Source organism: Aptenodytes patagonicus, chromosome 23, assembly GCF_965638725.1.
Source record: "Aptenodytes patagonicus chromosome 23, bAptPat1.pri.cur, whole genome shotgun sequence".
Lineage (NCBI taxonomy): Eukaryota > Metazoa > Chordata > Aves > Sphenisciformes > Spheniscidae > Aptenodytes > Aptenodytes patagonicus.
Genome location: NC_134971.1, coordinates 5,843,248 through 5,864,706, shown reverse-complemented (window position 1 = coordinate 5,864,706; position 21,459 = coordinate 5,843,248). Strand labels below are relative to the sequence as shown.

At 53.8% G+C, this 21,459-nt stretch overlaps 1 protein-coding gene across 5 annotated transcripts in view; it reads left to right on the top strand.

Moving 5' to 3' along the window:
• LOC143170399 (protein CEPU-1) overlaps positions 1–21,459 on the top strand; it is a 367,739-nt gene that overhangs the window by 211,653 nt on the left and 134,627 nt on the right. For 2 of the 5 annotated variants that reach the window (XM_076358670.1, XM_076358667.1), the window contains exon 2: positions 9,617–9,701. In XM_076358670.1, the coding sequence (XP_076214785.1) occupies positions 9,658–9,701 (44 nt within the window). In that variant the 5' untranslated portion in view covers positions 9,617–9,657. Of the gene's footprint in view, positions 1–9,343; positions 9,401–9,448; positions 9,702–21,459 lie in introns of those variants that run through there. The other 3 variants (XM_076358668.1, XM_076358665.1, XM_076358669.1) reach the window with 2 other exon arrangements.

The window sequence follows — 21,459 nt, the reverse complement described above, 5'->3', positions numbered from 1 at the left end:
CAGCGTAGCCCTTCCCTGGCCCAAGCCAGCTTTCAGGAGGTATTTTCTCTGGAGTAAATGCACCAGCACAGGGTACCCGGCGATTAGTTTCTTGCTGTAGCCTCATCTCTCTCCTTTCCGGGCAGCAGCTCGGGTTATGACGCCCGTCTCTGCTTGGCATCAGACCTGCCTGTTGCCCCGAGCTTGACCCGAGCTCGGCCTCTTGCTCCTTCTCCTTTGGGACACTGTACCGTCTCCTGCTTCGGGGTGTGATGCCTGAAGCCCCATCCTCCTCTGTGCCCTGCAGCAGCCCGCGCATGCACACGGTGCCGAGGCAAAGAGTATTAATGGGGGGAAAAGTTAACCACGTTTATTGAACTGCGAAAAAGGTTGTTTTTATATCCCTTTATTGGAATATAAAGACAGCTTTTATAACCTTTTAAAGGGACATAAAAGCAGCTTGGAGACTAGAAAGCTTGCTCCAGTTGAAGGCAAGCAAAAAGAGAGAGGGGAGGGAGGAGAGCAAACATCTCCCACGTCCTGAGGTCAGAAGTAACCGGGAGGGTGGTGGATGGGGCCGCTGGGACCCCAGGTCTAAGCCGGTTGTGGTGTTGCCCACCTCGGAGCCCTCACTGCCATTAGCAGCTCTGGCTCTGGGCTTTGTTTGACACGTGTTCCTCCTCTCAGTGACTGCAAAGCCAGTTCCTCAGACCTCTCTTGGGAGGGTTAGGTGTCGTACTTAATGAGCTAACCTCTTTTATTTCATTTTTCTCCCCGGTCCTCTGTGAATAAATACTGCTTTGGCTTCGTTCCTCCTGGAACGAGGGAGGAGGGAGTCTGTAAAGGTCTCGCTTTGAGGCTGGAGGGAAAGTTTGCTCTGCGGACTGCTCCCGCCTCTCCCATGGCACCCAGCCTCTCTGGTGGGACTCCGAGGTGGACCAGCTCACAAACACGGTGGCCTGGGCAACGTCGATTAATTTTGGATGCGTTTGCAGAGCGATGGGGAGGTGCGATTCCAGCTGGGTTGAGCACAGCTCGCAGCAGCAGCGAAGAGCGGGAGGACCTGGGCAAGCTGGCGCGTGACATCCCGAAGGTCTGGGGCCGGTACGCTCGTGACCAGTGCTTGCTCTTGTCCCCCCTGCTTGCTCTTGTCCCCCCTGCTGCCTGCAGCGTTCTGGGGCAAGTGCAGGGATGTGCTGCAATCCCCCTCCTCCATGGCACGGGATTCGCTGCCTCCTTGCTCATCCCAACCAGCGGGTCCGTCTGCTGGTTGGGATGCAGTTGAAAGTAGCGTCTTCAAAGCCAGGAGGAAGCTCCTTCCACCTCTTCCAGGGCTCCTGGACGGTGGTCCAAAAGCGTTTGGTGTTGCAGGCGGTTACAGCCCGGCCACCTCATGCTGGCACACTCCTCCCAAGACAGAGACGGGTTTTCTCCGTCCGGCGAGGGAGATGTGCCTTTTTTCTTTCCTTGTTCACACAGCGGTCGGTCTGACGTGACATTAAAAGAGGAGAGTGACCTTTACACTGGTCTCCAGCTCAGGGGAGGGGAGAGCTGAGCCCCCGTCTGCAGCAAGGCACATTTTGAATATGTATAGGTCGTGAGTCTCGGTTATCCCCATGCCATCTCCCAAATAATAAGCTTCCAGAGATAATGCTGTAGGGCCGTAAAGAGGACGGGAACGGGAGCAGCTGCTTCTAATTTCGCTTCGTGGGGAGGGAGGTGATGCTGAGAGCACCCCGCATTCTCTGCACATATTTTTCATCATTATAGGCAGAAATGCCAGAGTGGTGACAGATATTAATGCAGTTCACGCCGGGAGAAAATCTTCTTTCCATCAGACTCAATGTGCAGCAAGAGGGCAGTGCCATTTGCAACCCTAGGGAGGATATGTTTGGAAGGTGATGTGTTTTTTACCCAGGAAGTTTTATTCCAAGACAAAGTTCGGTTTGGAGAAAGGGCATCTGAAACCCTTCCGCTGGGGGCCGCGGGATCGCTCCCTGCCCGCGCCACGGACCTGAGCGAAGGTGCGTTTGCAGCAGCGCTGGGAGTTAATTTGGATTTTGGTGTAACTCAAACGACCCTCCGCTGGCTCTGCAGTGGCTGCATGTCACCGTGGGGGTGTCGCTGTCCTGGGTGTCAGATTTTGTGACCCGGGGTCCCAGCCTGCCCCCCAGCCCCGATCCGCAGCGATGCTGTGAGGTTTGCAGACTTACTCTGCGGAGGGCTACACTTCCTTGCACCCCTCAGCCTCCTTTTATTTGCTTATCTCACTAAATATTCATCAGTAACATTTAAGACAAAGGAAAGAGATAATTACAAGGGGAGAGTTTTTTTTGCAGTATTAAAGGTTAACAGAATTCTTGGCATTTGTGCCTTGTCGATCTCCATGTAATTATGCTCATTTCCCAGAATTCAGAGGCGACTGTGCCTGTTTAACGCTCAAAGATGGTAACCCGGGAATTAAATTTATGAGATCATTTCTCAAAATCTTCAGATTCAAGCCAAACATCTTGCTTAATGGCATGACTATTATTAATATTATTCTTGGATGCATAGCGCCGCGAGGGTCAGAGGACCAGTGGCAAAACTAAAATTGATGCAGGCAGACAGCAGCGTGCCAGGCTTGTGTTCCCGAGGAGCGCTCGAGCAGTTTGGCAGCCTCGGTGCCTTGGGAAATGAGACTTCAGGTTGGCAAAAGATGGGGCCCGCCAAGGCGCAGGCGCGCAGGTTTGAGGTGCATCTGAAGAAGCCCCTTTTTGGCTGTGGCCGGTCGGCAGTCGGAAAGCAAAGCTTGCATCTCGCCACCCTGTTTTTGCGGGTGTGCGATCCAGGTCCAAAGCCAGCTGCGGGGCAAAAGGCAAACCAGTGTCTCCGGGAGAGTCTGATTTTCAAAGACGCCGAATACCTGGCAGCGGGCTGGGGTTTCGCTAAGAGCTGCTGAGCATGCTCCGTGGTTTCAAAAGAGGGATTTCAGGGGCTCTGCTCTTAATATCTGCTTTTTATTGAACACTGTGGTCTAAACTCAAGGTATCTACTCCTCTCCTGGTGCCTGCTCCTCCTGGTTTGCGTGGACCGAGCGGCTTTCTGGTAGGAAAGGGCTTGGCTGGGGAAAATGAGGTGAAGGGGGGGTAGATGTGGTGATGGGCCAGTGTCAGCCAGGGACATTTACCTTCCTGCTTCCCCCCGGGGTTTAGGATGCGTGCGTCGATACCCAGAATGGCTGGGGAAGGTTTGGCTTGGTGTGTCTTCTTTGGGGCCATCCTTGCTGCCCAGGAGAAGGCACAGCAGCTCTTGGAGCTGCTCCTCCAAAGGGTTATTCAACGCAGAGCTCACAAATGCCCCCAAACTGCGGGCAGAGATTCAGGGGGAGAAGCTCATGTCTTGACATTTAAGGTCGCCGTGCTGGAGCTCCCACATGTCCGCAGTGGGACCCGAGGCGCGGCTGGCTTTGCTTTTCAGCCTATTCAGCTTTTCCGCTCTTCCCGTGCGCACTTACTCCTGTAAAAACGCAGAGTGGATTGAGTTGTGGAGCACCGGGTTAATGTCATGCGCCTGTGAAATGCTATTAGATGGCTAATGGCATGGTTTTATCCCATGTCGTCAGCTGTCTCTGGCACCTGATTCATCCCAATCAAACGCTGCCGTGGATGCAGAGCGAGTGTAAAGGATGCCTTGCGGGGCGTTAATATAGCGACGTAACCTCACAACAATGCGACGAGAAACAGGTTTATATAGAACCAATATTGATTTGTACCAAGGATCAATCCCTGTTCATAACTTTGACTGTGCCAGCGTGGCTCAGTATCTCCTCGATAATTTTTTTTTTTTAACTCCCTGTATAGATGTTTAATATTAAGGCTGCACGTATGGAGGTGTCGCTTCATAAATACGCGTGCTGTGTTGGCGGGGCTATTGTAAAAGGCTCAAACACTGAGAACCGCGGGAGAAAGGAGTAATCCCGAAGGAAAAGCCAGGCCTTGGGGACTGCTGTGCATCCCTCCCCGAGCTCGTGTCCAAGCTGCAGCGCTGCCTGGCCCATCTGTAATGTACATCGGAGCATTCTCAAGGATGCTGCCGGGTATCTCTGCGTATATAAGGGATGGCAGTGCTGTGGGGTATTTTGGCAGCTAGTGACGAGGCTTTCCTCTTCCTCAGGTGGTACCTTCTGGGTTACCTCTTGAGATGTTGCAGGGGGAGGTGAAGCCTTTGCTGGCTTTGGCTTTGAAGCACCGGCTTGGGACAGGCTTTTGCAACCTTTTGCAGGGCGGCTGGTCCTCCAGCCCCTCGGCTGCAGCGAGCACGAGGCAGCGCAGCTCAGCCGGGGGTGCCCCGGAAGGAGTTAACTGGTGCTTGAAAATCCCAAGCCCCTGAACACGATGAGAGCAAGCGACAAACCCAAGCCCATCAGTTTTTTAAAGGGCAAACAAAATGTTCCTTTTTACGGCGAGGCGCCTGGTGCAAAGAGCAGGCGGCAGGGCAGCGGATCTCGGCGTGGCTTTAGGGGAAGGCTCCCGAAAGCGCACTTCATTTGAATTTAATAGGGTGGTTACTGTACGTTTACATAAATGCCAGTTAAATGTTACCGTCATCTTTAGCGGGGATTAACGGGGTCTCCTGCGTTGTTTTTAAACACCACGAAGAGGGTGCTGGTAGTCACTGCCTGCCTTCAGTGTAAGGGATTGAGGGCTGAGTGCCCGTGAGGATGCTTCTTGCATTCAGAAAACTGGCCTAGAAACGTCCCCAGTTGGGCAATTTCTCCAGCTCGGCGGAGGAATGCCTTTGGGGCCAGCAGGGCTCAGAATGGCTCCAGCCCAGTAAGGCTCTCAATCATTGTTCCTTAATTGGGGCCACCGTTAACGAGGGGATAAATGAGTCAGCGTGGGGAGCGGAGCGGGAGCCCACGGCCTTTGTGTCCGTGGTGAATGGTTGTAGGCATTGAGGGCTCCAGAGTTATTCAGGAAAAGCTCCCCCGGACTCGTGTGTCATTCACCTGACTAATGCCAAGAAAATTAAGCACTTTTTTGCAACTCTGGGCTTATTGGGGAATAATGTGGTATGTGATAGCACGAATGAGGTTACGAAATCATGTTTTCATTTTGAAGGAGCGAGAATGGCTTGAGCATAAATTATGTTTCTGATCATATTTGGCAATTTCAGATTAAAAATAAATTTCCACTTTGGGGTTATAGATTGCCATCTATCAGCTTCCTGAAAAGGAAAAAAAGGAATTAAAAGAAAAAATCTGTCTGTACAAATTGCCTTGCTATGACCTACTTATTGAAAGTAATTTTTTTTTTTTCCCCAGGAATGAAATCTTTCAGTGTGGGGAGGCGAAGTATTCTATGTGTATAGGTTTGCAGGCAGGTATATAGGCACGGGTTGTATGGGAGGATCTATCAACCGTCCCTGCAAGCAGCTACATGCAAAATAGATGCTAGAATTGTGCTCGATATTTCTGAGAAAGCCAAAAAAATGCAGCAATCGTGTTGTTTTACTTGATAGAGGAGCCTTAACTGCAATTTTGCATCTGGTTATCAGCCTTCGGGACCACTCGAATCTGCAGATTAGATGCTTAGGCTTGGTTTTGCTCAAAAAGCCTGAGATTGGGGCAGCATTTGCTGGAAGGCTCCCGGGCCTTGCAGAAGGAGCCGAGATCCCTTGCAGCTGACTGCGGGAAACGCTGGCCTGGGCCAAACACAGCGGTTCTTCCCTGGGGGGCTTTTTTTGGGACCAATTTGCTTAAAATGAAAGCCCCCCCCCCCCCCCCCGCCCCGGCCAGCGGGAGGACCCACGTGAGCCAAGGACAGAAAGATGTTTACGGGAGTCGCTGTGAACTGGCACTGCCGCCTTTCACCCTGTCCAATCTCTTTCTGGAAAATTGAGTAAATATCTGCTGAAAACAGTTTTGCCTGGTTGAGAAACCGCCGGGCTTGCAGTCGCTGCCCTCCGCTCTGCCTGCAAGACTCCCCCTCCCCAGCTATCGTCGCTCCGATAGAGATGCTCCTCTGCCAAGCAAACCCACGGGCTCTTGCTCCTTCTAACCCCTTCCCTGTCCGTGGTTGCGGCATCCTCCCTGCCAGTTGCCAACACCTCAGGGGAAATCCTTCCCCTGCCTCCGTCCCTGCCGCTGCTCCTCTTCCCACCGCGGTCCCGAGCCATGCCAGCCCTCCCTTCCCTGCCCGCGCTGCTTGTGCAAAAGCACAAACCACCCTGTTTGTGGTCTCTGCCAGGAGAGGGGGGCCTTTAGCCTTGCTGGAAAGAAGGAGGTTGAGGAGATAGATACAGAGATAAATGTATACCTGGAGTGTGCCTGTGCTTTGCTCGTTCTGTTTGTCTCCTGCCTGTTGCTTGCAACGGAAGAAAAAAAGACTTTTATCTAAGTAGGAAGAAAGGGAAGAAGCTGAAAGCAGGAGGCTGCGTTTCGTGCTCGGATAGGTGCTGCTTTGCAAGCGGCTTAGCCCGTGTACGGCAGACTCTTCTTCTGCTGTGGTCAAAAAACCAACGAAGGAAAAAAGACTCTCTCATCCCCAGAGGAGGCTACAAAGCTCTCTTTCTCTTGCTGCTGAACCTTCACAGCTGGACTCAGTTGCTGGCTCCTCTGCTGCTGGAGCAACTGAATTATTTAAAGGAATCTTGATTTCGTTTTCTCTTTGCTGTTTTCATGCGTTGTGTTTATTGTCTATAGATATTTTTATAGTCTGAAGCAATTACGGCTGTCAGAAAAGAGACGAGCTGTGACAGGCTGATTTATATGTACGTTGTATGTATGCAAGAGAGGGAGAGCCGGAGACGGGGAGATAGACCAGGGATTCTGCTGGGCTTTAAATCCAATATCGCCAGCTCCTGCATACTAAATTCCTTGGGATTTTCAAACAACGCTGATGACCTCCTAACAGTGGGCCAAACTCAGCCCTTGGAAGGGCTGAAGCTGCTCAGCAGGTCACGTTCTGCCCCAACCTCGCATGCTTTCAGCTTAGGCAGGTGCTTTCTCTCGTGATTTAAGATGTTTCTGGCGATCTGGGCTGTGTTAAAAGGTTAACTGGCTGTGGTTATTAGAATCCCTTTGGTTTTGCTGATTCAGGAGATGGTCTCTGCCCACCCAAAGGAGCAGCCTCACAAAGAGAGCGAGCTCTTGCGTGATGAGCGTGGCGATGGCTTGTAGGTCCTGCACGCGAGGGTGTTGCCCAGCAGCGAATAGGTAGCACGGCGGGGTCCCCATCCTGCCCGGGGGTGCTTGGGTGCTGCCAGCAATCGGCAAAAGCAGCATCTTTTTATTTTTCCCCGCTGACTTGTGCACCCCAGTGCAATGCCACAAACCCTGTACAAGGAGTTTCACCCTGCTGACGGTCTCGCTTTTTACAGTTAGGTTTCAGAGACCCCTCCCATGTAATCTGTGGGCCCAAAGGGGGGCTGCTAAAGGCAGGAGTTTACCCCTCCCTTGCCAGACTGGCCAGGAGCAGAGCGAGCTGTGGAGATTAAACTCCTCCTTGCCAAGAGCTGGGGAAAGCTGCTGTCTCCTCTGGGGAAAAGTAGGACTTGAGGCAGCACGTCACACCAGCGCTAAATTCAAGGAGCAGAGCCTTCAGAAGGGGAAGAAGTGGAGTGACTTGCAAAGCAATCCCCTTCTCATATGACCTATCAGCACGCACAATAATAATAAAGCTTTATTTGATTGAGCGTTTCCTCTACCCGGCACAGCTCATAATGTTTTAGAGATTAAATAGCACAGTTAGTGAATTAAGCAGTAGTTTACAGGGGATTCGGAGACTCCAGGGATTAGTAACAAGCTATGGATCCTTTCACATCTAGGTCACCAGTTTGAATCCAGCTCAGGTTGGCAGCAATTTCAGGGGAAAAAAAAAAAAAAAAAAAAAAGGTGCCATGTAATAGCTGCACAGTACGCGATGAGGGAGGGAGGACTTTTGGATAAGGTCCCGTGTCGCGGAAAAGTCATCGGGGACAGCGGGCGGAGGAGGCCTGGCTTCCCCTAACGCCGGGCTGCTGCAGCTCTGGGGGGGGCTTCCAGGGGCGCAGCGCCCCGAAAGCTGTGGCTCGGCTGCTGGCTCCGCACTTGCTCAGTGGCTCCAGGACTTTGCGCTCCGAGGATGGCTCCCCGGCACCTTTTACCAGCATGAAACTGTGCCTGGAAATATTAATGTGTTTAGCCGCTAGCGGAGGGAAGGAGGAATTACTAGGCATAAGCAAACGCGGTATTTGTTAAATTATGAGCTGATAAAAAGTACGCGGGGATCGTGCTCACGGCTGGGGAGGAATTTGCCACTTAAGCTCATGCTGTGTGTCTCTGAGGTGCAGAGGACCAGGAGGGCACGCTCCTGCCTCTCCTCGTCACCACCTGCCTGACTTTTGGGGGCGGGGGGGGGCGCGAGGGAATTGTCCTGTGCCTCAGTTTCCCCTCCTGCACAGTGGCTTTGCCGCCTGGCGTGGGGATGGTGCGGAGGTAGAGGAGGGCAAACGTTAGAGGTAGTCCGGTGCCGGCTGCTGGGCTCAGGTAAGCACGCCGGGGAAGCGAGGGGAAAGGGTGGGGGTCCTGACATCCCGCCCCCCCCCCCCCCCCAAGGAGCGTGGTGCGGCGGGGGTTAAAGGCTGGCGTGTGAAGCGTGCGCCGCCGTTCCGCTCCCCGCCCGCCTGTGCGCGGGTGCTCGGTGCGTGCGGGTGTGCGGGAGCCAAAGTGCCGGTCAGTGATGGAGCCGCTGCCATGACAACCCCGGGAAGTCAGCCTGCGCGCCGCCCGGGGATGCTGCCGGCCAGCCGCGCCGCCGGGGCTGGGATGCTGCCGCCGCCGCCACCGCCTCGCCCGCTCCCCCGCTCCCCGTCCTCCCGCCGCTGAGGGGTAGCTGGGGGCTCCGACATCCCGGCGTCCTGACATCCCCCCTCCCACACACACATCCTACAGCCCGCCATCCTGCATCCCGCCTGGACCAGCCCACATTTGGGACCCGACAGCGGGGCTGGAGGAGAGGAACTGCTGGGCACCTGGGAGGCCTTTGCCCGCTGTGCCTTTTTGCGTCTGGACCCCTTCGCTAGCTCGCTCCGGGGGTGTTTTTTTGGTTTTTACTGGTTTTTGGACTGCCCCTGCTCCGCGCTGCGGAGGGGAGCTGCCAACTCAGGACAAGTGTGCGGGAGCGGGGCGGGAGCGGGGCGCAGCCGGGCGGCTCCCCCGGCGCCTCCTCGCCCAAGTGAGCCTCGGACTGCTTCCCGGGAAGAGCCGGCTCGCCCAGCGTCCAGCACCTTTGCCACTTCTCCTCCTCCTCTTCCTCCTCCCCCCCGGCCCTCCCGTCCTCCTCCCTCACCCAAGGATACTGGGGACTCCCTCCGGATGCCGCTCGGCAGGCTCAGTGCTCGCAGGCTGCCTTGCCGGGGGCTCTCCTGATCTCCGTGGAGCTCCGCATCGCTCGCCCCGGTGGTTTTGCTCCCCCCCGTCCCCACACACACGCACCCCCTCCCTCCTCTCTCCCCCCCCCCCCCCCCCTTTTCGCTCCTGGTGGCCTTGTCGGGTGTGTTTTTTGCCTGTTGGAAAAGTCCCTGCTGCCCAGGATGGGGGTCGGTGGGTGCTTAGCCCTGCCCTGGAGGTGCCTAGTCGTCCTCTGTCTCAGGCTGCTCTTCCTTGTGCCCGCAGGAGTGCCCGTGCGCAGCGGAGATGCCACCTTCCCCAAAGCTATGGACAACGTGACTGTGCGGCAAGGGGAGAGCGCCACGCTCAGGTAGGAGCAGCTGGATTTCTGCCTTGGGGGGCACTGGGGGGGTCCCGCTGCACGGCAAGGGTGGCCGGTGCCTTCGGGGAGGTGACTCGGTTTCCCCCACGGGGGATGCATCGTGTCGATTGACGGTGCAGGATGGGTGCCGGGCGGCAAGCCAAGAGGGAGATTTGGGTGCCAGGGGAACGGGCTTTGGCTCAGTCCCCCAAGTCCTCTCCGGGAAAGTTACTGGGGGATGAAAAAAGGGGAGCGCGATTCTCTCTTGGCCCCCTGCCCTACGCCGGTGCGAGGCACAGGCTCGGCTCCTGCTGTCGGTAGTCATGGCTTGGGCACTTCGGCTGCGTTTGGTGGGGGTAAACACCGCTCTGCTCCTGGAGTGCAGCGCCGGGGGTGCCTTCATGCGTGTCAAAACAACCCAGCCTGGGGAAAGGGGGAGTTGTTGATCCCCTCCGTGGGGTTTTGTGCCTTTTCCCCGTGCCCAGACCTGCTGGGATGAGGGGGGGTGCAGGATGGGGCTGGCGCTGGGCGGGTGGATGCTGCCCTCCTTAAAAATCCCCTTGCTCGGGAGGCAGGGGGTTGCTGCTACCTGCCAGCGTTAACTCTTTGGGGTGGGGAGAATTGCGGGGCTGGGCGTTGCACCGGGGTCCTGTTGCCTGCGGCAGCAATCTGAGGGGTGCGGGGGCTGCCAAGACAACGGTAATTTCGATCGGCGTAACTTCTGGGACGTCTTACGCCCAGATACCCATCCCTGTCCTCGCAGCAGATGGGCGCAGTCATCCCAGAAGAGATCCTGGCGAGGATGTTTGATAGGGACATTAAAAATAAAAAGCCAGCTTTTAATTGCAGCGCTGGGAAGCGGCGCTTGCAACTCCAGCATGCTCGGGAGTGACTTTCCTCCGCTGGCGTGTTGCATAGGTGACACTAACATCTGCGGGGCCAGCTGGGTGTGTGCGGTGAAAGCCGCACTCCTGCTTTACGCCAGCGAGTGGAGCAGGGCCAAGCCAGGGCAAAAAAACCCGAGGAAGAATTTCAGCCAGGTCTCTTTTTAAGCGGTGGGAAGACTCAAACCACGGGCTCGGTTTGGCCCCTGGAAACGTGAATCCCCTCCCTATGTATTTCCCGCAACTCAGTTGTTTGCAGCTGATCCTCTCTCCCCCCCCCCAGCCCTTGCATGTTCCTGGGAGGAAGGGAGGGAGCTGCGCTGTGGCCGTCCCTCGGGATTTGTCTTGCGTCATGGCACGACTGGGCAAAGAGGCTTGAAAATGGGTGGCCGAGGGTGGAGGACGGGGTGTCTCGCTTAGGAATTTGCCCCGCTGTGCTGGACTAAAAAAAAAAAAAAGGAGCTCCTTTCCTCTCCTGAATCGCTGGGCTCTCCCACGCACCAAAAATCCTACAGATCTTGCCATGGGGGTATCAAAGAGGGAGGGGTTTGGGTTACTGGAGGTCTGGGCAGCAAAATACACAGGAGGGTGGCAGCAGCAGGGTGGTACGGGCACGGGTGCTGTGCAAACTTACTGGAAGGAGGTGAATTGCTCATGCTGTAGCGGGGGCTTGCAAAGGGTTTCTGGCACAGAGCGTGCCGGTGCTCTGCCCCGGCACCGGGTGCTCGCCCGGTGTCGGTGTCGGTGGAGAACAAAGGAAAGCTGGGGTGAGTCAGCAGGAGGGATGCTCTCCTTCTGTCTGTGAGGCCTGGTGGGAAGGGGGACAAATCCTGCCCCTGGGAGGTGGCCCTGGGGAGGGAGGGCAGCGGCTTGTCATCGCCCCAGAGCTGCCGTACGCACATCCCAGTTCAGCTGGGGAGCCTGTCTGCTGGCAAGGGATGTCCGTGTCCCTACGTAGGTGTCTGGTCCATATAAGCGTGCCCCAGGAGAGGGGCACATGGGCTTTGGGGGTATGCAAACTGTGCCGATGATATTCCCCGCTGTGCCGATGATAATTCCCGCTGTCCGGCCCCTAGAGTGGGCATTGCTCTTGGAAATTAATGGCTTGCTGCTGCTGCCGGCTCGGCGCACTGGTTTGGTGGCCGGAGAAGTGGAGGACTGTTTTTTGCACTGGCATTTTGGGGCATTTTCCTTCTGGTTTGAGGTGGGAGCGGTTAGTCCGGCAGGCAGTGGTACATCGCTGCATCCCCCGGTAGGTCCCGGTCCCTGCAGCCGTGCTGCGCTGTGGCAGGAGCCGAGAGGAGAAGAGCACGTGAAAACCACACGTTTCCAGAGAAGGAAATCAAGGAATATTCCTGCCCGCTCCCCTCCTAGCCCGGCTCCCGGCGTAACCATTGATCTGTTGTGGAGGAGTTAACTTGTTCAGAATAGCAATGCCGCTCAGAAAGGCTTTGGCGGACCCCGCCGCCGCTGCTCCCGGCCACCTCCTGCCCAGCGCACAGGCAGCAGCCCTGCCCTCTCTCCAGCCCTGCCAAGGGCGGCAGTCAGGGAAGGGTGCACGGGAAGGGAGGGGGAAAAAAAAATAGGGTCTCCTCTTTGCCCGCTCATTTCCATGCAAGGTGGGAGGACGGTGAATCGCAGCCAAGGATTTGGAAGGAAAGAGATGTTTCTAGAGGTTCCTTCTTGGTTTTTCACAGCCGACAAAAGGGAGAGCAAGCTGAGAAGTTAGCAGCAGAAGTTGCTGCTTCTCTGAAGCGCTCGGGAAATCCTGTCTCCCCCCCACCCCCACCCCGCCAAGGGAGAGGGCTTGGCTGTTGGAAATAGGTTCTTTTACCTGGGGTGGCGGGGCTCCGAGGACCCCAAGCTGCTGTCGAGCAGCGGTGCCCTGCCAAGGAGACTCTTTTCAGCTCCGTCCCCGCTGCCCCTCTGAGCAGAGCTAATTCAGCGCCGGAGAAAGAAGCTGGATCGACGGCTGCGAGGACACTCCCCCATTGTAAAGGGCGCAGGCTTTGCTCCATGCAAACCTGGCTACTGTAAATCTACCGCTGGGAGTCGGTTTAGGACCAGAGTCACCAGGGATGTTCAGATATTTCCTTCTGTCTCGTGATGTCTGCTGGAGAGTACAGTCATGTGTCTTGCTTTGGTACCAGCACGTTAGATCACTGTATTAAGTTTAAATCTAGGGTTAGACCTTGGGATAGAGCTGCCATCTGGGATAGGAGGGGCAGGATTTACTCCTGGATGCAGCAAAACCTGCAGGAATAGGAAAAGGGTTGGTGGGTGTTGGGTCCAACAGCTTGGCATTTTTATTGACGCGTGCTTTGGTCCCTGAGCTGGGGCTGCTCCGGCTCTTGGGGTTGCACCTAGGGCTCATGTGCGTGACAAGATGGGTCAGAGCTGTCTTTCTCGCTGGCTCTTGCAAGGCCGCATGGTGAGGATGAGGCCGGTCTGCATCCCCTCCCACCGTGTCCGGCCAGCATCTGCCCTCACCAGTAGCGAGTGCTTCATGCCGGAGAAGACCCACGCTGAACTTTCATCCAGCGCTTGAACTACGTCCAGGCATTGCTGAGACCTTTGGAGCAGTTCTCTCAGCACCAAAACAAATGGCTTGATTATGATTTCACTTTAATTGGCATCAGTCAGCGCTTTCCACGGCGAGGCTCTGACGATCCCATCAGCATGCACAGGCACTTGCGTGGTATCCCCCCGAATTCGCTGGTGCCCCAGGCAGATGGCATGCAGATCTGGCTGTAGGACGAGGGCCGCTTCTCCTCTGTACATCTCCTCTGGTTTTCTTGGCAGGGTGATGCGATGCCTTTATTTGTTCCCCCTTTGATTCGAATGCTAAAAGTCAAATCCGAGTTTAACACGAGTCAAAGCTTTTTTTTTTTTTTTTTGACCCTGATGTTTCCCGTGGTTTCCACTCGGGCTTTGAAAAGGGCCGTGCACTTTGCCACTAAGCCCTAGCATGGTTTACCTAAGCCTGGTTTGCAAATTTATTTTGCCCCTGTTGTGCTCTTGAAATAATTTTGGAGAAATGATAACTTGGCCGTGAAACAAAACAAAATCAAGCGTGTTTGTTTGATGGATGCAAACAGAAAGTGCTTGTTTGCTAAGCAGAAAAGAATCTTTCTCAGAAATGGGTCTGTTTTCTGCGACTCTCTGCTGCCCCATCTTTCCCCCTTTATCCACGGGAATTTGCCTTTTTGTGTTGCTATTGTGTAATATGAAAAATAGGGCTGGTCTCTGATGGATAACACCGTGGTGTGTTCCAGCACGCTGCTTTCGCTTGGGTCCTGGGGGATGCTGTGTGTCTCCCGCCGTGCTGAGGCAGGGCTGCTCCTGCCGGGGCTTGAGAGATGGCGATTCTCCGCTGAGGTTTTGGGCAGCTGCCTTTGTGGTTTGCAGTCGATGAGTGCAGAAAGCCTGCCAGGGGGCAGGGGAACCCGCTCCGGGCTCTCTGTCCCCGAGAAAGCGGTGCTCACCATCCCCGTAAGCCTCAGGGCTGAGCGACGGGGGGTTCGCAGGGTGCTGCCAGGCGCTTGGCGCGGGGCTGGGCTCCTGGTGCAAATAAGGAAAGCAAGACAGGGCAGAGGTTGGTCACAAAGGGGTCCAGCTGTGATTGCTAAAGCTCATTTGGTAGCTGCACAGCTCTGCGTCCATTTTGCTTGAGGCTCCCCACTCCCTCCGCGCCCTTCACTGGTGGTAGGAGCCGCAATAACCCCAGCGAGGGGTGTTGCTTGTCCAGCCCTTTCCCACATGCCGACAACCCCATGGACACCCTGAGTCACGCACTGCTCATCACAGCACTCCCATCTCCTGCCCTGCTCGGCCAACTCCCCCCATCCTTGCACAACCGCCAAACTCCTTATTACCGGATCAGCATGCATCTCCCTCCCCAGGGCTCAGGCCTGTGGCACGCTACTCCCATGAAATATTCATCCCGTTCTGATGGTCTCTAAGCTCAGTACCTGGTATTTTTTGTCCTGCCACAACTATTTATTTCAGAGCCTCACCTGGCAGAGACCGAAGCTCCTGGTTGCTTCCCTGCCCGCTTCCAAAGCCCAGACCAGGGAGACATAGCCCGGAGTTCAAGGCACAATTACTTTGCTGTTGCTGGTTACTGAGCAGCGAAGGACTTGTAAGCACATGGGCTTGGATGGGACCAGCCCCAGCGGTCCTGCAGGCATGGGGTGAGGATGGAGTAAGCTGCCGACCCATACATTAACAACCAAAATTTATTCTCCTGACTCCAGCACGCTCACCTTCTCCTTCAAACCTCTCTCCTTTTTGTTCCTGAGGGTTAGGGCATAAAGTCAGGGCTGTGGTGACCCCTCTTGTATTAAGGTGAAGGAGGGGGAGAGCATGTTCTCCTGCACCTGTGCCCTTACTCAGCAAATCAGTGCAAATGTGAGCAATACTGAGGGTTAGGACTTGAGTTTCTGCTCCCATCGGTGCACGGTGCCACTTCATCCCCGCCTCTCTCATCCTCCCATCATTGCTGCGTCCTCCTCTCTGGCCAGGGTTTCCTTTCCACGTTCCTGGAGATTCTCCATCAGAGGGGCTGCAGAAGCCCCGAGCGGTGCCCACATGCGATGCTCGCGGCTGTTTGTAGCTTGCGAGTCGATTGCTTTGCTTGCGATGGCATGTTTTTGAAAGAGGAGTTCATTGCTAAAGTGACATGTCAGCAAATCTTCGCCACCTCTCTCCCATCTCAGAGATGGAATCAGCTTAAAGTGGGGAAAAAAATTGTCATATGCATGGATTTTTATTTTTTTTTTTCTTGAGTGCAATTTCCATCTGAGATGAGACAAGCTCCTGATTGCTGTGCCAGAGGAGGGTTTCCCTTTATAGCTCTCCTGGTAGAGCTGCTGCCTGTAGTTCACTGGAGCTGTCTGGGCTGGGGTCTTCTAGGGGATAAGAGTGCCTTTCTGGAGCTGTCATCTCCATCGTAGGTTTAAGCATCTCCGATCTACCAGCTCTGGAAAGATTTAAGTCAAGCAGACTTGGACCCTGCTCCTCTGGGATGGGAAGGAAGGGAGGTCAGAGCAGCCTTGCATGAGGCAGGGCTGGCCAGTGGAGTGTTGCTGGGGTGGCATTTCTAATTGCTAAGCCGGGGTTATGAAATGGAGGTTCGGTTCTTAGCCCTGCTCTCGATTCCTCATGTGACGTTAGGTGCCCTCCTAGGTCCTCTAATTCGTGTGTGGCAATTGCAACGCTTCCTTTCTCTGGCTCCGTGAGTCATCTGCTTGCGTTGCAGTCTTTTTGTGGCAGGATGCATCCCTCTGGAAGGCAAATGCTAAGAGTGTCCTACTGGAGGGCACCACAGATGTCCACCGGTGTCCTGCCCTTGCTTGGAGCTTGAAGGGGCTACTGTGAGCATTTTTCAGTTGGAGGTGCCAGGGAATTGTCATTGCAGGGGTACATGGTGTATGGTTGTGGTGCTGCAGAGCTGCTTGGTGGGTGGATGATCATTAGGAAGGAGCTGGAGCAAAATCAGCGATTTGAGCCAGCGAAAGCAGTGCCATCCCCAACTCTGGGACTACCCGTAGCCCCAGACTCTGCTGAGAAGCTGCTCTCGTCATGACCGTGAGCTAACCTAAGCCTCGGACCTAAGCGCTTGTTGGGTGACAGTCCAAGGGATGGCAACTGGCCTCATCTCTAGCTCTTGGCCATCCTGACGCACCGTCCCTGTGCTGCCCTGCTCCGCCTTGGCAGAGTCCTTTGTGGCAACGAGCACACCGCTGCTTGGCATTGCACATTGTGAACTGGCAGCTCCACGCGTGTGTTAACAAGGGGTGGGCTGGGGATTTGGGATTTCTTCAGCTTGCCTAAATCATTGTCTCTTCTGTTGGCTTCGCTGGAGTTACTCCAGCTTACGCTGTTGGATAAATCCTCCTCTTGGTCTAGCAGAGTTGTTCTTTCCTCCTCCCAGACCCACCCAAACCTGCCAGTTTGAGCTCAGACACCCTTATTTTACTTTAGGAGGAAAGGGGAAAATCGGGAAGGAACTGATCTACAACCACATCAGTGGGAGAACGGGCTAATAGAAATTGTAACAAGAACACAGAGCCAAACAAACAAGCAAACGGGAAAATGCAGTCCCAGCAATGCAATAGAGACAACAAAGGGGCTGATCCAGTGCTCATTAATGTCACCACAAGTCTTTATCCTAACCGTAATGGACTGTGGATCAGGTTGGAAGACAGCGTTTTAGTTTTGCTACGATACGCAAACTGTTAACGGGTTGCGCGTGGAAGAGCAATGCGGAAAGCCCTCTCCTAACAGAAAGAGTTTGCTCGTTGTTGCACGCGGCACCATTGCAAAGCAAATGGGAAATACCTTCTGCTCTCCTTAGGTTTAGTTTTCAGAGGTGCAAGGCTGTGAAGGAGTCAAGTCTGAGACTTGGGCTTAGCTGTCTGGATGCTGCAGCGTCTGCTGAAATGCCAACCGCGTCTTAATCATTAGTATATTAGAAATCTTGCTTTAAATAAGGATTCTTCAGCTGGCGGTGAGTGGTGTTGGCTCTCACCACCAGCAGTCATGCTGGGAAGCAGTCGTTAGTTTATATGCAAAGTGAGGAGGCAGAAGAGCAGATGGGTGGGTACGGAAAGGCTGAAGGCAGCCTTGACTTTGCAGCTGGATTCTCCCCTGGAAAAGCAAGTGTCATTGAGACGGAGACAAGGTCTGGAGAGCCGAGCCTGGTCTGAAGGTTGGGACACCTTTGGGGAGAGAGCTGAATAGGAAAGGACACCAGGGGTCAAACAGGAGACGTGCGAGTCCAGCTCTGCATGTCAATGAGGACAGAGTAAATAAGGAATAAAACTACCTTCCAACATGAGCAGCTGGTGAAATATCACAGTTGTTTTTTTTTTTTCCCAGAGATGGGAGATTTTGACCGGCTCTGCGCCTGCAACCATAAATGGCTCTGACACCTGCGTCTGTTTTATCAGACACATGCAGAGCCCCGGACATGATCCAAACATTCATTACTTTAGATTTTTGAGTCTGATTTTTTTTTTTTTATTTTTTTTTTTCATGATGGGATCATTATTTTCCCAGCTTCACATCCTCTGTTCAGCAAAACTGCTGTGTTTTTCAGACTTACGTTTCTTACCATCTCTAATAAGAAGCACGCTAGAAAGCTGTCAAGAAAAGCAAATTCTCAAAGGCACAGAGGAAGAGCAGGGCAGCTCCAGGTTCAGAGCCACTTCCAAATCTCAAGATGATTTAGACCTACAGATAGGCACAGCACTGATATTTGAAGGTATATTTGGGTTCTCGCTCTTAAGTCCTCCAAATTCAGTAAATTACAGACGTAGGGTTTTATTTCAGGATAATCTTTATTATCTTACATCCCTGTTCTTCTCTTACAGTGCAGTACAAAGCTCTTGATGAGTTCAAAGGAAGAGTGACCTAGGTGAAAACTTGAGCAAGTATTTTCCAAGTCTCTAAAGGTTTGGTGCTTTTCTTGCATTGCAATTCAGTGGGAGCTGGGCGAGCACCTGCTTCTCGTACTTTTATTCGAAAATTTCAGACTTGTACCATTTGTTACATAAGAAAATACTTTTTTTTTTTTTTTATTTCTGAAACAGATCTTTTTACTAAACAATCTATTTCTGTCTTGCGTGCCTTGACTGGAAAATACTTAGTTTAGAATTTCCTTGTTGGGAAAAGGGCAGGTTTGGCTTTGGTTGGAAAAATAGTATTTCTTTCTTTTAACCTGAGTTTATGTGTTCATTGAAGCATCTTGTCAAATTTTACAGGAAACGCTCTGATTAAGCTGAAGCGAGATTTTGGGTTTAAAAGCGTCTTATAGGAAATAGCGCGATTTTGATTTCATTCAGTCTCGGAAGAGGAGGATTTCTGGATACACAGAGTTTCCTTTTAGCTGAAAAAAGAATCTTTCCCTGCTCACCTCTGAACTGCTTTACATTTTGGAGTCAATTTTTCCGTCATACTTCATCCCTCCTATTGCTTTCTTCTAGTTGGAGGAGCTGTTCTGCTTCGAATCAGACAAAGTTTATGTTGAATATATGTTTTCCAAGGCCGAATCTCAGGCTGGCCGAGGCACGTCGTGACCCTGTTTGCTCAGCAAACTTGCACAGTGCGAGAGTCAGGGCAAAACGTGCCAGTGCTGGGAGGGAGCAGTTTGGAGGTGCTCTGGGGGCGTGATGTGATTTAGTCCTCTATAAACACGAGGAGCAAAAGGTACCCGTTAGCCTCGACTTGTGTACTCGTGAAATTAAAGAAAGCCTCTCCCCTCTCTAGCTGCTTATACTCTTGTGGCAAGGCAGGACATGGTCAGAAGGTCAAAATCCCATCTTGGGTTGTTATTGCTTAGTCATGGAGGTGGTTGGTCGAGGGAGATGCCTTCACTGGTGCATGTCAGCTGGGTCTCCTAAATTTCTCTGGTTGTCCTTGGCTTGTGGAGGACAGCAGCTGCAATTTCCTCGCTGGTCTAAAGCCAGCAGCATGCAGACTGTGGACATTGTTTAGCGAGACGCGGGGCCCTTCACCTCAGACACCTCCGCGAGTCTGAAACCAGCGTGCCAGACACTTCTGGCCATTCAGAGGTCCGCTTGGTGACCTCCCTCCATTCAAGTGGCACTGCCCTAAGTAGTCTCAACTGATGGCCAAGGTCTGAAGAGATCACAGAGTGATAAATATCCTCTTGGTCCTTCTAGAAAAGACTGAAGGCTTGATGGCAACGCATTGCGTCGGAGAAACTTCAGCCACCCCGCTGGGACCGTCCCTCCTGGGTCGGTGGGAGTTGCCCGGCAAGCCCCTTGCAGGTTCGGTGGGAAGTGAAGGTGCAGGGCGATGTCCTGAGCACAAGGGGTTTGCAGCCCGCGGTGGAAAGGGAGGCTGAAACCCCGCGGCGTGCGGAGAGGCACCGCGGGGCTGCCGAATTAGCGCGATGGGGAGATGTCAGCTCTTCCTCTCAGCTTCCCTTTGCAGCGCCAACTGTCAGTAATTTAACTAACGTTTTGTAAATAAATGTGGCATTCGGACAGCTGTCACCGCGCCTGTTATAAACACTCCTTTTGTCACTAAAAGCTGGCAGTACCGCTCCGTTTCCCCTGCAAATGCAGCTACCACTGCCAGTTAGCTGCTGAAGCCAGGGCTGTCAAGGAATCGCATGCCGGCCGGTGGCTGGGAGACCGTGGCTTCGCGCAGGGAGCCTAGCGAGGCACTGCCAGGGCCTGGTGCGAAGGCAGCTTTTGCAGCTCGAAAATAAATAAATGGCCTGATCAGCGAGCAAGAAAACCCATTTGAATGTGGCTGTAGGGCTGGTAGGTTCCCAGCCGGGATCCCGGCCGGTCCAGCTGCAGTGCCGGTGGTGGCACCGGTTCCTCTGCCGTCTCGTCCCAGCCGTGTGGGAAGCACAGGTAGGATGAGATGGGGAGCCCAGCCAGACCTGGGCTTTGATGCGCCAAGGGAGCAATTTGGCACTGGCGCCGCAAATGCTTTTCACTTTGGAGCGTGGGCTCCTCATGCACAAGGCTTCGGTTTCGGTAAATTTGGTCTGTCCGGGACTGGGTTGGATTTGAGTGGGGAGATCTGTCCTTTGAGCCCATCGGTGCGCTTGTCATATTCAAAACCTTCAGGCAGTCTGAATGCTTCTCCTCCTAACAAACCTGACTGGAAAGGGGATGCTGTTGTCTTTCTCCTTGCTGGGAGGTCTCGATCCTGCTTTGCTCCTTTCATCTTTCAGGGACCCTTGCAGCTCCAAACAACCCTCCCTTGGCCCACGGTGTTTCTCTCCCGGTATCGGGTGGTATAACTTTCAGCAGTCAGCACCTACAGCCTTGCCGTGCTGCACTGATGTGTGATGCAGGCAGTATAGACATCAGCACGTGACATCTCTCTCTCTCTAAGCTGCTATAAAATTAGCTTCATCTCAAGTGGCAGAAAATGATCATATCCTCGCTTGAGGGCGATGAAGAATATTCCTGAGTCACTGCTAGTGATGAAACAGGCAGAAAATCCAGAGTGATACACAACTGCCCACTCAGTTTTAATCGCTGAGGCCATTTGCTGCTGCAGAGCCTTAAGACGCAGCTTCCTCCTCCTCTCCCTCCCTTTCATCCATCACTCCCCTTAGCGGCCTGGGCTGCGGATCCCGGCAGGGGCAGAGCAATTTCCCGTCCCACCGGCGAGGCTGCAGGCTGTGAGCGTCTCGCGCTTCCTCACCGTTCCCCCGGGAGGAGAGGAGGGGGGTCAAAGCTTCCTTTTCTTAAAGCAATTGGAGGAAAAAGATGGAGCTTGCCCTCCTCAGTTCTCCTCCTTCCAGGCAGCCATCCTGCAGCCTGGGAAAAACTCTCCTCCAAGCTCACCCTCATCTCCACAAATTTTCCCTGCTGCCTCCAAAGCAGCTGCTGTGCCCACGAGGACGTTTCCTTTCATGTTTCTCCCCTGTCAGCTTTAGTTCAAAGCCATGTCCCCGGATTTTTATGTCTTGGATAAAGCCACCCTCTTTCCTACAACTGCCAGCTCAGTGCTTGGGAAACCTCTTGCCAAATTTGCTGGCGACTAAGGCCAAGAAAACCCTTCAAAACACTGATGATCAGAAGCAAAGCGCTGTAATGCTCCCCTTCCTTGCATATGCTCCCTGGCAGCATGTTAGTGCTAAGGACTCCTCGAAGGAGGCTTCCTGCAAGTCCTGCCCTGCCAGCTTTCCCCCCAAATTCAGGTGGAAGCCCCCCACGCCCCGGGTGCAGGTTGAAGGGTCTGTAAAACCCTGGCGAGGTTCACGTGAGTCCTTCAGCTTGAGAATCCCGCCTCCTTCTTCTGGTCTTCCATGCGGCTCAATCGCCGCCGATCTGGTTCAGCATCATTTTGGGAGAAAACCGTAGCAATCCTCCAGTTTGTGCAGGTAT